This window comes from Morus notabilis, unplaced genomic scaffold, assembly GCF_000414095.1.
Source record: "Morus notabilis unplaced genomic scaffold, ASM41409v2 Scaffold677, whole genome shotgun sequence".
NCBI classification, from domain to species: Eukaryota; Viridiplantae; Streptophyta; class Magnoliopsida; order Rosales; family Moraceae; genus Morus; species Morus notabilis.
In genome coordinates this window covers 24,435-42,173 of record NW_010363200.1, presented here as the reverse complement: position 1 = coordinate 42,173, position 17,739 = coordinate 24,435, and the positions used below count along the sequence as shown (strand labels likewise).

General features: G+C 36.2%; 1 protein-coding gene across 1 annotated transcript; it reads right to left on the bottom strand.

The window, feature by feature from the left end:
- Nucleotides 1-16: 16 nt before the first annotated feature.
- LOC21395208 lies at nt 17-10,040 on the bottom strand. Its single transcript, XM_010103654.2, has 10 exons — nt 9,396-10,040; nt 9,119-9,256; nt 7,730-7,918; nt 1,966-2,103; nt 1,763-1,881; nt 1,530-1,662; nt 1,303-1,432; nt 1,117-1,196; nt 840-974; nt 17-656 (listed from the first exon to the last, which is right to left on the bottom strand). The coding sequence occupies exons 1-10, from the start codon at nt 9,915-9,917 to the stop codon at nt 423-425; spliced, it is 1,818 nt and encodes a 605-aa protein (XP_010101956.2). The 5' UTR covers nt 9,918-10,040; the 3' UTR covers nt 17-422.
- Nucleotides 10,041-17,739: the final 7,699 nt, after the last annotated feature.

The window sequence follows — 17,739 nt, the reverse complement described above, 5'->3', positions numbered from 1 at the left end:
AAAAATAACCACCAGATGCCAGAACCAAAAATTGAAAATTAATTGAAAAAAGAAAAAGACCCTGCCAAGTATTCCTTTTTCATATAGATACCAGACCAAAGCTACAAGTGTATTCAACTCTTCTGCTTTTTTGCCGGCACTATAGATGTCAGAGGTAAATATGCTTAAAAGTGTTCCCAAGAGATGTCAAAAAAGTAAGGAAAAGTCCTAAATGGCACAAACCATCTTATAATTTTAAAGCGGTATTAACCTTTCAACTATTTTTGCTACTTCTTTCCCCACATGGAGATGCAGAAAAAAAGTATACAAGAAACTTCTGCCACCTTATTCAGGGGAAACTTTGCCCGCGCGCTAGATGCTGTATGACAAAAAGAAATTGATGCTTTGCATCATTGACGGCTGAGGCAGAGAAACCTTTCTCCTCAAATAGACAGATGACCGCTGAAAGCCGTAGCCAGTTTCTGCCAATCGAAAGACTCAATGTTTGGGGACACGACAGCAGCGCCTACAGCCAAGGCAATAACAATAATGGCTATGCTTTTCATGCACCCATTTCCGCGGGATAGCTTTCCCAATATCAGCTTAGAATACTTGTCTGCATCCTTGAGGAGTGCTTGTTGAGTAGCATCTGCCCCACTAGCTAATGCCTTCTCATTCTATGGAAACAACAAGCATAAATCAAGTCAATACTTCTATACCATTTGACAAATCATTTACTAAGTGCATCGTTGATTCTAAAATGGAAAGAAAGTCATTCGATTAAGAAAGTCATTCGATTTGCAATTTAATGATTACGGAAGCAACATCATGAAAAATCTCCAAAAATATAGATAAGGTACCTTGTGCCTGAAATTCTTCAGAGTTTCTCTCATAGGATCAAGAGGGGACAGTTTCACTGGTAGCTCTTTCCAATGGTCAGAGAGCTTTTTCAGGACAGCTACACTTGCTTTGAGATTGTCTTCGTAAACCTTGTCCTGTTCAGAAGTTACACAGGATAAGCAGGCTACGTAAGTCGGTTCACATGGTTGAGACATAGAAGCAATATTAAAAAGAAAAGGAAAACAAATAATAATCTTGAATAAAGAAAGAGCATCGGTAATAACTAGAATTGCTCACCCACTGCTTGTAACATTCAGCATTCTGGGTCAGGCACCAAATAAAAACTGCAGATGCTTCGTTGGCCAGTTCAGGAGTGCCTGCGAGAAGCAGCTATCTCTCAAATCCAATAAAAACCTTCTGTGTTTTCTTAATTTTCAAGAAAGAAAGTAAGTGATAAAAAAGGAGTAGATTGAGTTATCATACTTTCTCCAGCAGCCTTAATAGCAAAGCTTTGTATCTGTTGTGCAACTTGTTTCATTGCTTTGCTTCCGGGAGAGCCAGCAAGAGCGACCTCTTTTAGGGTGGGGTATATAACCTCAAACCTCTCGGTTGCCTAAAACACAGCATTTTAAAAGTATGCTTCATATATCATGCATCGAAAGATGAGAAGACGCCCCTGCACCCAGATCCCAATAAACAGATATACTCACCTTAACTCTGGCTGAAGATGCTGAAAAGGTAACTCGCATTAGTATCTCAAATGCAGAAGGTGGAACCAAACGCTCACCCCTTCTGACAGCACCATTTACCAAAATAGTAAGAGCTTTAGGGGTAGACAAGATCCTGGTATGGGAAAAAAAGGAAGAGGTTTCATTTGAGAATGAAGAATTCAAGAAGCCAAAAAAAAAAAAAGACAGAGAGAGAAGTATTAATGCTTAAATACCTCTCAACTAGCTGTAAAACCAGATCCCTGGACTGTGGATTATTGCTTTTCCCACTGACTAAAGGCAAGAGATTGCGTGCCCATGCATACAAACCAACAGCCAGATCTCCTTGACAGGCCTATAAAAAAATAAGACTATATTGACACGAGAAGCAAAATGTGGGACAAAATAAAAGAACAAAGAAGAGGCTTTACTAACTTACCTGGAGTATAATCCATACAATAAGTGGAAGCTTATCTTGCCCTTGATATTTTGGAGTTTCCCGCAACTTTGGCAATATGTAAACTAATACATCAGGTTTTCTTCGCAGCACCATAGCTATGACCACAAATATTGCAACCTGGGGTAACATAGAGGGTCATCATAAATTTGATCACACTATAAGAAGTTATAGCATTATGAAGTGTGGAAAACGCAATCTATTAGGAAAGTTTGAAATTTATATTTTGTATCCCTAGGATTACGGTAATCAATTAGTTTCCTGATATCCCATGAATAATGGGATAAGGTGTAATCTAGGAGATTCTACTTTTGTGCACAAAACCCTAAGAGGGCCGGCTGTATAAAATTAATTCAAAGAATAAGAAATATTTTTTCTTCTCCTATTTTTCCACATGGTATCAAAGCCCTAGGTTTCCTAACTTACTTTATTTTTCTTAGGCCTTCATTGTCGTTTCTTTCTTGGCTTTCATTGCCAAGCCTCATCACAGGGCCTTTATTGCCCATATCCATCATCACTCTCTCCAGAAGCCTTCATTGCTGCTATTTTTTTTATTTTTTTTTTGAAGTTCTATTGATTCGCTGCCGCAACTTTGACCACTGCCACTCTATACGGACTGTACAGACACACCGAAACTGTCGTTGCCTCTGTTCGCTGCTATCATGTTCTAATCAAGGCCTTCATTAGCAAGGGTTGTTTTTTCTTTTCTCTGCCCTATCGCCACTGCTGTCAGGACGCTTCCGTAAGAGAGTGCCTGGATTGTATCAGCCTTCATCGCTGGTATTCTGTTTGACACAACCGGCCTTAATTGCCTGGAGACCGCTTGGTTTGATTGAGGATGTCGGAGGTGGCAAGACAACCGCTACAACACGGTCGGAGGATGCAGAAACCGTTAGGCCTCAACAGGTCGAGGAATTGCAGAACATTCAGGCCGCATATAGGCTGGGTGGAAAAAACTACCTTAAATGGTCCCAACTTGTTCAGACTGTGTTGAAAGAGAAAGGAAAAATCAGTCACCTCTTAGGGACAGGACCAAAACCGGAAGATTTACGATTTGAAGCGTGGGATGAGGAGGATTCGAAGATCATGGCATGGCTGTGGAACTCCATGACTCCGGAGATTAGCGATACATGTATGTTCTTGGCCACTGCCAAGGATATATGGGATGCAATTCAACAAACATACTCTAAGGCGAAGGATGTTGCTCAAGTCTACGAAGTCAAAGGAAAGACAATCGTTGCAAGACAAGGAGGAAAGAACGGTCACTGAGTATGCGAATCAAATGAAGGCCCTATGGCAGAACTCGATCATTATAGGGTGATTAAAACCAAGTGTCCTGAAGATGCTGCAGTTATCAAGACCTTTATTGAGCAAGATAGAGTCTATGATTTTCTTGTTGGACTCAACCCGGAGTTTGACTTGGTGAGAATTCAAATTCTTGGAAAGCAAGAGGTCCCATGTTTCAATGAGGTGGTGGCAATCATTTGGGGAGAAGGGAGTCGAAGAGAAATAATGCTTGAGCCAAAGAACACTGATGGCTCGGCAATGTTGGCTAGTGGCGGTAGCAACCCAGCCATGACTGCAGAAAAGGCACCGGCACTTGAGAATGTCAAGGATGGTCAGTAGAAGACCCAAAACCGAGACTACAAAAATACTTTATGGTGCACTTATTGCAAGAAGGCACGCCATACCCGTGAGAAGTGTTGGAAGCTGCATGGGAAACCACCAAGTCATGAGTCGGGGCAGAAAGGAGAGCAACCGAAAAGTCATGGACAAGCTCATGTTGCAGCAGGGCAGCAAAGTGAGGGAACACTGCAAGAGATGGGGAGTCTTAGCCAAGAGGAAATCGAACGAGTAAGATCCCTTATAGGCAATCTCGACAAACCGTCAAGTACTTGTTCATTGGCGTATTCAGGTGAGTCTTCATTTTCCATTGGATTAAATGTCTCAGATACAACCCTTGCCGGCTCCTGGGTCATTGACTCCAGTGCTACCGACCATATGACCCACTCACCAAACATGTTTGCCTCATATACCCCATGTTCAAGCAGTAAAAAAATAACTACCGCAGATGGAGCATTAACCACTGTAGCAGGCATAGGATATGTTAAAATAAGCCCATCATTGACATTAAAAAATGTTCTCCATGTTCCTCGATTGACTACGAACCTTGTTTCTGTCCAAAATCTTACCAAAGATTCACATTGCAGAGTGTTTTTTCACCATAGTTATTGTTTATTTCATGACGAGGGTTCGGGGAGGACGATTGGACGTGCTAGAGAACAAGATGGACTCTACCTTCTTGAAACACCTAGTCAATCAAGCATTACCAAGGGCACAACATCTCACTCTTTTGTCTCAGAACTTCTCTCATCAAATAAAGAAAAAATTTGGCTTCACCACCGCCAACTTGGCCATCCATCGTTTAGGATTATCAAAATTCTGTTTCCTTCCTTATTTAGAGGTCTAGATATTGAATATTTTCATTGTGAAGTGTGTGAACTGGCTAAACACAAACGTGTACCTTTTCCAATCAGTAATAAAAGAAACTCTATTCCTTTTTATCTCATTCATACTGATATTTGGAACCCTTCTACTATTCCTAATGTGACAGGGGCAAAATGGTTTGTCTCATTTATTGATGATTGTACTCGAGTCACTTGGATATTTTTGCTTAAACAAAAATCCGATGTCAGTAATGTCCTACCAAATTTCTGCTCTATGGTAAAGACCCAATTTGGGGGAGATCCGACAATGCTAGGGACTATTTCAATCAAGTCCTCACTCCATATTTCCAAAAGGAATGAATCATCCATGAATCATCATGTGTCAATACTCCACAGCAAAATGGAGTGACAGAATGGAAAAATGGTCATCTTCTCGATTCCACCCGATCCTTTATGTTCCAGAAAAATGTGCCTAAATCCCTTTGGGGGGAAGCAGTTCTTACATCTGCACATCTTATAAATCGTTTGCCTTCTAGGGTTTTGGGTTTCAAAAGTCCAACGGACGTGCTTTCCTCATTCTATCCAAATGTACGCACTACGAATAATCTGGTTCCTAGGATATTCGGGTGTGTGGCATTTGTCCATATCCATACTCCAAACAGGGGGAAATTAGATCCAAGGGCAGTCAAATGTGTTTTTGTGGGCTATTCTTCTACTCAGAAAGGATACAAATGTTATCATCCTCCCTCAAAAAGGTTCTATGTCTCGGTTGATGTTACTTTCCATGAAGACAAATCCTAATTCAATGATCCTTATCTTTAGGGGGGAGAATTCAATAGTGGAAGATAAGGACAGGGGGGATTTTCTATCTCTTGATCTTCATCCATCAAAACCCGAGTTTCCCCAGCCTCACTCCACTGAACCCGAGCCTGACAACCTAAATTCTGCCATTGAGAATGTAAGATTTGGCAAAGGCAAAGTATTTTCAAGAAGGAAGAAGGCTATCCCGGAATCTGTGCAAGTTCAAGACTCCAACCCGAGCTCTGGAAATGAGGTAACAATTTCTAATCCTTTTTTCTGAAACCTACATGAATAATAATGATCAGGATCTTCCCATTGCCATTAGAAAAGGAGTTAGAGAATGTGTAAGTCGACCTCTATACCCACTTGCACAATTTCTTTTCTTTGAAAAATTCTCACCCAAGCATTTCTTGTCAGCCTAAATACTATTGCCATCCCTACCATTTTGTCTGAGGCTTTAACTGATGAAAAATGGAGACAGGCTATGAATATGGAGATGGAAGCATTGGAGAAGAACAAAACTTGGGAGCTTGTGAAATTGCCTGAAGGGAAGAAACCAGTGGGATGGAAATGGATTTACACCGTGAAATATAGGGCAGATGGTTCAATAGTAAGATACAAGGCGAGGTTGGTTGCCAAGGGGTATACCCAGACCTATGGGATTGATTACCAAGAGACATTCGCTCCGGTGGTTAAAATGAATACAGTAAGAGTTTTGTTATCATTAGCAGCCAATTATAATTGGGAGCTACAACAGTTTGATGTCAAGAATGTGTTTTTGCGCGGAGAACTAGAGGAGGAAATCTACATAGAGGTTCCACCGGGTTATGGTCATAACTTAGCTGCACACACAGTATGTAGATTGAAGAAGGCCTTGTATGGACTTAAGCAATCGCCGCGAGCATGGTTTGGAAGATTTGCAAAGGTAATGACAGCTATGGGATATCGGCAAAGTCAATGAGAACATACACTGTTTGTCAAACACTCATCTTTAGGGGGAGTTACAGTCCTCTTAGTATATGTTGACGACATAATAGTGACGGGAGATGATGATGAGGAAATGCAGCGTCTCAGTCGATGTTTAGCTAAAGAATTTGAGATTAAGATGCTAGGGAGGCTGAAGTATTTCATGGGAATCAAGGTGGCTCATTCCAAGCAAGGTATTTTCATCTCACAGCAAAAATATGTTACAGATCTTCTCAAAGAAACCGGGAAGACCGCGTGCAAGCCGGCGAGCACTCCAATAGATCCAAATTTGAAGCTCGGAGAAGCAGAAGAAGATGTCGCAGTGGATAGAGAGATGTATCAACGCTTGGTGGGGAGACTTATCTATCTTATCTCATACTAGGCCAGATATAGCATACGTGGTAAGTGTGATTAGTCAATTCATGCATAATCCGAAGGAGGCACATCTACATGCAGCATACCGAGTATTGCATTATCTCAAAGGGACACCAGGCAGAGGTATTTTGTTCAAAAGGAATGGAGGAGTAGTGCTTGAAGCGTATACAGATGCAGACTATGCTGGGTCAGTGGTAGACAGACGGTCAACTTCCCGTTATTGCACTTTTATTGGTGGAAACCTTGTGACGTGGAGGAGCAAGAAACAGAATGTTGTAGCTCGTTCTAGAATTCCAAGCGATGGCTCAGGGTGTGTGTGAATTGCTATGGTTGAAGATTATTTTAGAAGATTTGAAGATTAAGTGGGATGGCCCAATGAGACTCTACTGTGACAACAAATCTGCAATTAGCATGGCTCACAACCCAGTACAGCACGATAGAACAAAGCACATCGAAATTGACAGACACTTCATCAAAGAGAAGCTGAACAGTGGCCTGATTTGTACACCCTACGTATCTACACAGGGTCAACTTGTTGATGTACTCACAAAAGGACTTAATAGTTCAGTGTTTCAGAATCTTGTGTCCAAGCTAGGAATAGTGAACACCTATTCACCAGCTTGAAGGGGAGTGTGGAAAACGCAATCTATTGATTTTGTACATAGGATATATTAGGAAAGTTTGAAATTTATATTTTGTATCCCTAGGATTAAGGTAATTAGTTAGTTTCCTGATATCCCATGAATAATGGGATAAGGTGTAATTCAGGAGATTCTACTTTTGTGCATAAAACCCTAAGAGAGCCGGCTATATAGAATTAATTCAGAGAATAAGAAATATTTTTTCTTCTCCTATTTTTCCACATTAAGTAACCAAGAGGGAAATGGCATTTCTGCAAAATTTGGCTATTCTTTGAATCACTACTTCTGGGTGACTAAACCCTCTCCCAATACTACTTACATGTCAAATCTAATTAAATAAGTTGTGGGTTACAAACCCCATTTGTTTTCCTTTCTTGTGTACATGTCTTGTAGATAATAGATTTCAAATATAATAATCTGAAAAACGGTAATCAGTCGCATTTTATCATGCGAGAAGCAAGCCAAGATGCAAAACAAGCACGGCAAAGAAAAAGCATAGACGGCATTTGCAATTACCTGAGATTTTGATGAAACGTGCTGAACACCCTTTTTGGAGCCTTTAGCACCAGCGTGCTGACTTGCAAAGTCAGCCAAAAGGCTATCTAAAGACCATAATACAAAAGTTCCAAGTTCCTCAACGGAGTGATGGTTGATCCAATCAACAGACGTCTTATAAACAGCATCAGGAATATGAGAAAGGGGAACCTGTGCAAAAAAGAATAATCACAATTAGGTCCCCAGAATTACACAAAAGGCCTAGGTGAACAATGTTCTAAAATAAAGTACAAGGACAAGAAAGGTAGTAGGACCATCCCATGATAAAGATGGGAAAACCAATTTTGCACCATATCCTAGAAGTCACAGATAGACTAAGAAGCTAACAGAAACATCAAAACAGAAAACCTGTTACTCAACACAGCAAAATGTCAGAGTCGCAACAAACGTTGTGAGACAAACTTCGAAGTGTATTTGATATAAGTCTCCACACTCAAAATTCAGTTTCTATTTAGAACTTCAATTTGGCGTCCTTTAAGAAGATAAAAGGAAAAGAAGGCACATAATAGGGACCCTAAATCTGTTCCATAATGTATGCGGGAGATTCCTACCTTAAAAGAAAATTAAGAGCCTGACAAAGATGGCCACTATAAAAATAAAAAAAAATAAAAAATAAAAAATAAAAAACCCCCCTTCATATGCATCAGTCTCCACCAACCAAGGTTAAGGAAACTTCAGGCCTTCAAGCATTCTCTCTATTCCCGTCCTAGGAGTACATCACCGCAACAGCAGACCATAGAAACCCACTAATCTCAAATAATCGTTCCCCATATAACTTATCGACTATAAGAGCTAACAAGAGATAGAAATAGCTCATACTACAGGGAATCCCACACACAGTTTGAAAAGAGTACTCAATCAAAATTCAAAATTCAGTACTAGATTGAGCCTTGATAAACGTTGAAGCGTAACAAAAATCACTTTTATCCATATCGCTTTCTTGAATGACCCAATCTAAAATAAAATTATCACATATTGCTTTCCAAGAGATTTGACATCACAAATACAACATTTGTGAAAGTAGAACAGAAAAGGAGGCAAAAAAGTGTCTTCCATTACAACACGCCGGGTGTATTTTGCCAAAAATTTAAAAGTCCCAAAATTCCATACAGCATACCGTATTTTTCAAAAGAAAATTGTTTCAAGGAATACCTAGTTCAATTTCATAACCAATTATGAATTTACGTATCCCAATTTAGGCAATCATATCACAAAGCAACATGCATGTTGATAGGTATGCCAAATAGCACCAGCCTAATGAATTCATATTCTATGAAAATGCTCAGCACCATTTTTTTTTTTTTTTGACAAATGCATATGAGCACAGAAGATAAAGAATCTCTAACTCACATCGGCAATCTTGGCCACCGTTGACTCTCTGAACATCTTCATCCATGGAAACTGCGCCGAGCTCACCCCCGAGAATGCGCGCCCGAAATAGTCGGCGAACCGCATCAGCCTGATGTCCTGTTGCGTCTCATACGATGCCTATCCATAATTCCCAAAATAATGAATAAATAACTAAATAAATGAACAACAGAGAAATAAAAATGTACCAATTGAAGCTGAATTACGATCTCAATCGATAGATTAAAGTAGATCAGAGCAAGAACTGCAAGAAACTCACTGTAATTTCCGCAAGAAACGCCGAGAGATGGTTTGGATCGATCTTCGCCGCGGCTTCAGCCACCGTAACCTTAGGCTTCTTTGGTTTCTTCGGCTTCACCTTCTTCGTCTCCTCGGGCTTTCCGTTCTCCGCAGCCGCGATCTCCTCATCGCTGTCCTCATCGTCATCGTCGTCGTCAGACCTGGCCTTCGATCTGGCCGGAGCGTTACCGTCGGCGACGCCATTGGCCGCCCTCTGAGCTTCGAGAATTCGCCGGCGCCGATCCTCCGACTGCTGCTCCAGAGACCGGAACACATTATCGCCGCCGGCGAGGGAACCGTTGGCTGCGATCTTGGAAGTGCCGTTGGCGAGAGAATCAGAGACCGCCGCCGCCGCCGAGGGTTTCGTCTTCCTCTGGCGCTTGGCGTAGGTCACCTTCTGCCAGCCATGGTCGTTGTTGCCGGTGCTATTGTTGAGGTTGTTCACGGCGATCTCTTGATCCTCGCTAGGGATCGATTCCAAAGCTACGTGCTTTTCCTCCATTGATTTTTGCTTTCACCTGAATTTTCTCTTACTTTCCCACGGGAGAAAATGAGAATCGAGGAAAAGTTAGTGATTTTAAGGAACGCGAGAGAAAAGAAAGGAAAATGGAATGAGAAGGAAAAGAAAAAAAGAAAGGGAAAAATCGATCTTCTTGTCTGGGAAGTGATTTTAAAGCGTTGACTTCGCTAACTTGACCTCTTGTTTGTACGGAATTACAGCTGTGCCATCCACAGTGTTATTTTCATGTTCCGATTTTTGTGATAAGATAATTGAAAAATATCTTGTAATAAGTGACAATTTGTTTATTATAGTATATTATTTGATTCTCATATACTCTAATATTTATATGCATCTTAATGCGATATAATAAATTTTTATCCTTTTTCAAAAAAAATTAATAAATATTTTATTCCATGAAGATTGATGTTGTATTGTCTTTTTATGAGTTAGGAATTTATTTCTCCTTAAAAAAGTGTTATGAGTGAAAACGTGGGGCGAAATGGGAAATGTGAGTGAAGGCGAGGAAAGATCGGGCGGTAAAAGAGAGGGCAAAAAGGTGTGTGGGGTTGCGGGGGTAGTTGGGAATTGGTTTATGATAAATGCCTGCCTAATTTTTGAAGAGTGAATTTTTTTTTTTTTCCTTCGCAGGTCAAACAATTCTGAATTCTGCGAGGGGAAAAATAATCCACGTGGGAGGGTCACTTTGACACTTAACACACATTTGCAATTTCTGGCCTGTTCAGTTCGTTAATTCGAGTTTTTAATTTGAGTTAAGATGTGATGTTATGTGAGAGTTTTTTACTGTAGCAAAAAATTTAGATGTGAGTGTTTCTGAGAGCTTTTTACTGTAATAAAACTCGAATTCTAAACTCAAATCAGCGAAAAGAACGAGATTGATGAAATACAGCAACACGAATAAATTGCAATTGGTATAGGTATTTGGTATGGTGCATAATTTATACCACTTTCGTGGTACCCTCAACCTAATAAAAAAGTGACATTTAGAGCTTGTTTAGTTTGTTGATTTGAATTTTTAATTCAAATTGAGATGTAATTTTATGTGAAAATTTTTTATTGTAGTAAAAAAGTTAGATATGACTATTTTTTAAAGTTTTTTACTACAGCAAAACTCAGATCGGTTAAATGAACGGAGCCTTAAGAAGTTTGTACTATGATTTCAGGTGCGAAAGTGTAATAAAACGGATTGAGTAAAAAAATTTCATAAAACTTTTGATGAACGTTATAAATTATATTAATTTATGTCTAAATAAATTAATCTAATTAATTTAAAAATATACCTAACAACCAATTAAAACGATAACTTGAGTTTTTTACCACTAATAATCTAAGTGTTCTGGTTCCGTAACGCCCGCCGTTTTCTTATACGGATATTTTAGAAACCTTAACGTTTGAAAATGATATTTAATAATTATTTATGATTTATGTTAGATAAACTAATGTTTTATTTAGTTATGTCGCAGGTGACGGCCACAAAGGACCGAAGTTCTGAAAGTGTTCGTGCCAAAATTATATGTTAAAATAAAATTTAATTTATATTCGTGTACTTTGTGATACGATTATGACCTGTTATGTTATTTAAATTATGTCAGTTTATTATTTTTGCATCACGTGCCCAAAATTATTAATAATTATATAAGTCTAATAAATTTTTTTGTGTGACTTATTTGTTATTCTTGTCCTTGAGTTTTTTGTTCATTTAATTATTTAATATATATAATGATTTTTTATTTAAATATAATTTTATATCATATATAATATAATACTGTAATGCGTATGTTATAATAATATTTATATATAATATATATGATAAGGTGACTTATAATATTTATATATATTATAATAGCCGAAGTCACCGCAGACTTGGCAACTTTCGTTGCCGAGTGATAATAGAGGTTTAATTAAAAAAAATGAAAATAATAATAGATAAAAAGAGAGAAAAAAAATTTTCCTATTAGGTTTAGAAGGCCCTATAGTATATATACCTAAGTAGTCTTATAAGTCACATTCAACCTTCAAAATTTTCACATGCCTCCTATCGCTCTTCAAAATAGAATATCTCTCGCTTTCTCTTTTTCTCTCTCCATTTCCTTCATGCACGCTTTTGCCCTATCACCAACGCTTAAAAGAATTCTCAAGAGAGAATTCATCACTCTTCAATCGCCTTCCTCTTTTTTTCACGCCACTTTAGAAGAATTCTTTTTAAGGATTTTATGTGCAAGCCATAGAGTTTGCTCAGCAAATTAATAAAAATTCAATGTATGGATTTTATGCTTTATTGATAGAGGGTTTTCATGAATGCTATGTGAGTTTTATAGATTGTACTAAAAATAATTCTAGAATTTGGTTTGATTGATAATTCTCATGGTATGATTAAAGTGTGTTTCTAATGAATTTGAATTATGGGTATGTTTAATTCTATGATGTTAGCATTATATCAAAATTTTTAGGTTTTATGAATTACCTAGAATTTAATAATGAATTTGATTCACGATTGGTTAAGATCTCTAGAATTTGTGAATCATGTGATTTCTAACTTTCAGTAGGTGTAAGGGTTGAAATAATTTTATTTTACAGTGATTTTGGGATATGTCATGTTTTTATATGTTAATATTATTCGGTAATTTTTACGAATTTTTATATAATTTTGTTATTATAGATTTTTGATCCGTGACTGCTCACGGTTTCATGTTTGCTAACAGTTGGATGGCATCGAGGAATTCATCGACTGAAGAAAAATTCAATGCACAAATATTGCTTAGAAGACAATTAAATGCCTCGTTTATTTCACCGATTTGAGTTTAGAATTCGAGTTTTGCTACAGTAAAAAGCTCTTAGAAACAACTACATCTAACTTTTTTGCTACAATAAAAAATTTTCACATAAAGTCATATCTCAACTCGAATCAACGAACTAAACGGGCCCAAAATGTTCTAGATCAAATAGCATCTTCTGCAGATCTGGTACGACATAACAAACTATTAATTTAGTTTCACGATGAGTATTTATTTATAACATTTTATAAATGTATGGGTCTTGAATTTTTATCTTTTATACTTAATTAATATTTTTTAGTCAAAAAACTATATTAGTCAAAAATGTATTAATCAAGAGTAAAGAAAAAAAATCTTAGAATAATACATTCAAATGGTGAGTTCACTAATTTTCCCTTAATTGAATGACAATTGTTGATTTTTAAATAAAGTGGCATAGATACTATCTTTTTACCATCTTGAGTGGTATTTCAGTTTTTTTTTTTTTTAGAAAGAGAAGAGTAACGGCCTTATTTTTGTTATTCTTGGCCTTATTTTGTGAATTCTTGCTAAATTTTCCACAATATTTCGAGAAATTAGGTCATATTTTATCATTTCTATTTTTTTTTCTCTTGACAAATACCAAAAAAATTCAACAATATCCTCATTTCTATTAATGAGATTAAGTAAACAACTTGTTTACTTTTAGTAGTCCCCTAGTTAATTCAGCGGAAAATTTCTTCTACGTTTGTTAAATAAGTAAACCAGTGGTTTACTTTTTATTCATTATAAAACCTTGTGTTCACTTTTTTAATTCCACTTTTTTTTTCTAAAGGCCAAACAAAAAAGAATTACGTAAGCCACTAATTCAATTGTGTAAACCAGTCGCTAAAATGTCACAATCAGTTTTTCAAATCGCAGACTCCAAAACTGGATTAAGGAATCTATTGATTCACTTTTATCACAATACCTGTTTAATTTATTAATAAAACTCTTCAAACTATAAAGCATGTTAATTTCATTAATTTAAATTTAAAATTTGAATTTTACTGTAATAAAAAGTTCTCAAAAACAGTAATATGTAACTTTTTTACTACAGTAAAAAGCTCCAACATAAAATCACATCTCAACTTAAATTAAAAACTCAAATCAGCGAACTAAACGGACCATAAATATATATATAACGTTAAATCCTAAATTTCCTACAACAACAATTGGAGGGTAGAGCACTGAGAAAATAAGACAAATACGGGACAAAATTTATATTAATTTTTCTTGATTAATAACATTTTTAGTTAAATAATTATACTAGTAAAAGATTATTAATTAAGAATGAGGGGTAAAAATTCATACACATATACTCTTAAGAGTAAATTTTATAATTTTTTCTAACTTATTTTCTTCTTTCAACTCTCTTACTTTTTTTTTGGAGTAATTTTAACAAATATCCCTTAAAATGGTACCATTAAAGATTTTTAAGTCTAAACACTAGCCTATTGAATTTTATAGGAAGTAAGTAATTTGATAGATTATTATCGATAATTTGACAGATATTGTCAATGGGGTCTTCGATCACCGACGGCGGGTGTAATTTAACAGATCTTTATCTAAAATTTGATAAATTATTATCTATAATTTAAAAAATTATTATTAAAGATAGTCTATCACAATAAAAGGATAAAACTCCGAAACTACGTGTTTAAGGTAGTTTTTGCAATTTTCTCCTTTTTTTTTTTTTTTTCCATTGCAGTATCCCAAGCCCAATGTGCGAGCATAAATTGGACCAACTTGGGCTTATCTTGATCCAATCCTTAGAGCTCATTCGGTGCCTTTTTTTTTTTTTTTTTTTTGAAGAAAATTTTGGTTTGTTCACTCATAAATTACATAAATAATAGGGCATTTATATATTGTTTTAGAACTTCTTTCCCTTTTTTTTCTTCCGTAGACTTTTGTTTCAGAACTTGGCAACATGGATTTGAAGTTTTAGTAATAGCTCTTTACACATATACCAAAGTGTAAATATCGCAAAAATTTTAAAATATTATAATAGCAATTTTTTTCTTTTTGTAAATTATCATTATATCGCAGAAAATTAGACATAATTATGATAATTATTACATCATTTTTTGCTATTTTTGTAATAGTTTAAAAATTTTGCTTGTGGTGTAATTATCTCTTAATATTATGCATGCATGAACTAGCTCGTTTCAACAATACGTCAACTTCGCAGACAACGAATTCTAGACTAACGAGATCAGCTTTAGTCTTTTTTTTTTTTTCCTGGTATTTACAACACGATACATGAGTACATTTGCTTGATATTGCACTGTATATTTAGGATTTCCAAGTCGGCGATTTAGGCAATTTCTCCTTATTGTGCAATTTTAAGGAAGTTGATTCTTTTTTCTTTCTTTGACTTCTACTTTGCATTTTTCGTATGGCTGCAAAAGCTACGTTAAAATATGAATACGTTTCTTATATATGATAATTAATTCTCGAGGCATTTCCTACTTTCTGTTCGAATGGTAAGTAATTTAAGGCTTACAAAATTTTTATAAGACTGAAATTTACAGAATTTTAAGGCATTTCAATCCAAAGGGATTGAAATGTTGAGCTGGTTGAAAGTCTCTTTTGACGAGACGTCTAGCGGATCGTATTTTGACCTCCTCCTAGGCTCAAGTGTTTATGTGGAGACGTGCTTTTGATTTACTGCCCACTTCAGAGAGGCTAGGGAGAGTTTTTTTGTTAAGGGTAAAATATCGAGTCTACGAAGCTTTGCTTCTTGTAGTCGGCCCGTAATGCCTCCCTTCATTTGCTTGCCTCCTTCCAGCTCAGAATGCTTGGCCTCCTGCGCCAAGTCGATTTTTTAGGCTCGGCTCCGTCCCGGAAGAAATATAATTAGTTATATAAATATATTAGACCATTTTATTTAAATAGGTTAATCATTTAAGATGGAAGCATAATACCTTATAAAGTGTTATTATTCACCTTCATTTCTTTCCTCAAATTCTAATATAGTATCAGAGCTCATTTCTCAAACGAGTTAGGTCGATCTATTGAAAAAATACGTGATTAGTAACTCCTAGCGGAACACCATCTTGCAGGGATGTATTAAGAGTAAAATGTCCGAGTCCAACATCGTCTAAATACAAATATGATCACAGTGATATAAGCATATTGGGTCATTCCACTTAAACATGTTAACATTTTAAGATGAAAACTTAATACCTTATAAAGTGTTATTTTTCTCCCTCATTTCTCTTCTCAAACTCTAATATTTTCAACTTTGTTGTAGCATTCCATTCCAATCTCCGCTCGATTTTGTGGAATGGTTGTTGTTGTCCCCTGTAAATGATTTTGCAAGATGGGGCGCTGTGAAATTTGAAAAGTCAGGAACGAGTTGGTCTTTGATTAGAAACCACTAGATCAGTAGCAGTTTGTTCGGCAGGTTCAATACTTAGCAAAGGAACGATTGCATACAAGACTATTTTTAGAGCCCGTTTAGTTCGCTTATTAGAGTTTTTAATTTGAGTTGAGACGTAACTTTATATGAGAATTTTTTACTGTAGTAAAAAAAAATTAAATGTGACTGTTTCTGAGAGCTTTTAACTGTAACAAAACTTAAATTTTAAACTCAAATCAGTAAAATGAACCATAAAAACTGAATTGAAGGCGGCAAAGCTGGCCTGTGAGGTTGCTCTGACGCTTCAGGGTCATGTCCAGGCTGATGGGTGATTGTAAAGAAGCTGTTGAAGCTTTGGCAAGTAAATGCTCTCCCATGTTGATTGGCATGTACTTCCTCTTTTTTATACTGTTCTTGCTGTGATTGAGTCTAGGCTTGATGTTAGTTTTGGATGGATTCCTAGAACTGAAAATGGTTGTGATGTCAGTTAGCTAGTTGGGACTCTCTGACCGACTCTAGCGGTAGTTTCAGCTTGGGGCCGTTTTCTTGGCTTTCAATAAAGTCTTACATTCAGCCAAAAAAAAAAAAAAAAAACTATTTTACATGACAGAAATTGCCCCTAGTATAATTCATACATGTAAATGTGTAGAAGTAAATTGTAAATAAAATCTATTCATATTACAGCTTTTCAAATGTTTGAGTAATATCCCCTTCAAAAAGAAAAGTTATTTAAATATCAAAATTAAATTGGAGACAGCTAGTGTCAAATTCAACAAAATCTGACTATAAGTTTGGTATTATCCGTACAAAATCTGACTATGAGCTGTTTTAACGATACGAGTGCATGGTATCAAATTCCTAATTAGATGAAAATAAAATGGCGAGTATTATATGGCAATGATTATAAGGATATAGAGTGGTGCTTCCAAATAATTCTAATTAGAGGCATGATAAATTCTTCTATAACATATAGGCTTCGTTCGCTTTGCGGATTGGAGTTTTCAATTCAAGCTGTGATGTGATATTTTTTTAGAGTTTTTAATTATAGTAAAAAAATATAGATGTGACATTTTTTTAAAATTTTTAACTATAAAAACTTAAAATTAAAAACTTAAATCGGTAAAATGAACGGGACCATAAATACCTCACAAAATAGATTGTCTATATGTCTCGTCTACTGCAATTTAAGGAAATAAAAAATTGATGACCTTATCTTTATAATGTGTAAGTTTAAATTTTTACCATTTATTTTTAATTAATACAGTTATTTAACTAAAAAATATTAATTAAAAGTAATAAGTAAAAATCTAAATATATATACTTTGAAGAGTATTTATCTCTTTTGCTTTTGAGAAAAACGATTAGTTGTATCACTCCACTAACCATCTGTTAGAAAGATGTCTGGGTCACTATTATTGGGCCCATACGGACATGTGGAGGTTGGAACGGGTTATGAATATTATGAGCCCACCAACTCATTATCTATGCCCCTTTTTTAGGGGCATTGCAAATCTGCCCATGCCTTACAGTTTACATGAATGTTTTGGGACCCAAAAAAACTCAAAAGTTCAATGTGACTTCACAATTTTGGGCCCTCTGCCCTGCACTATCCCACACCATCACTATATACATATGTAGCATAGGCAAA

Bases quoted from the DNA above. Each gene is read 5' to 3' on its own strand.
- LOC21395208 (XM_010103654.2), bottom strand. From the start codon at position 9,917: ATGGAGGAAAAGCACGTAGCTTTGGAATCGATCCCTAGCGAGGATCAA. The intron at 2,104-7,729 runs GTAATTGCAAAT...ATGTTACCCCAG, and splicing joins ACGTTTCATCAAAATCTCAG to GTTGCAATATTTGTGGTCAT. The intron at 1,882-1,965 runs GTAAGTTAGTAA...ATTTTTTTATAG, and splicing joins TTGTATGGATTATACTCCAG to GCCTGTCAAGGAGATCTGGC.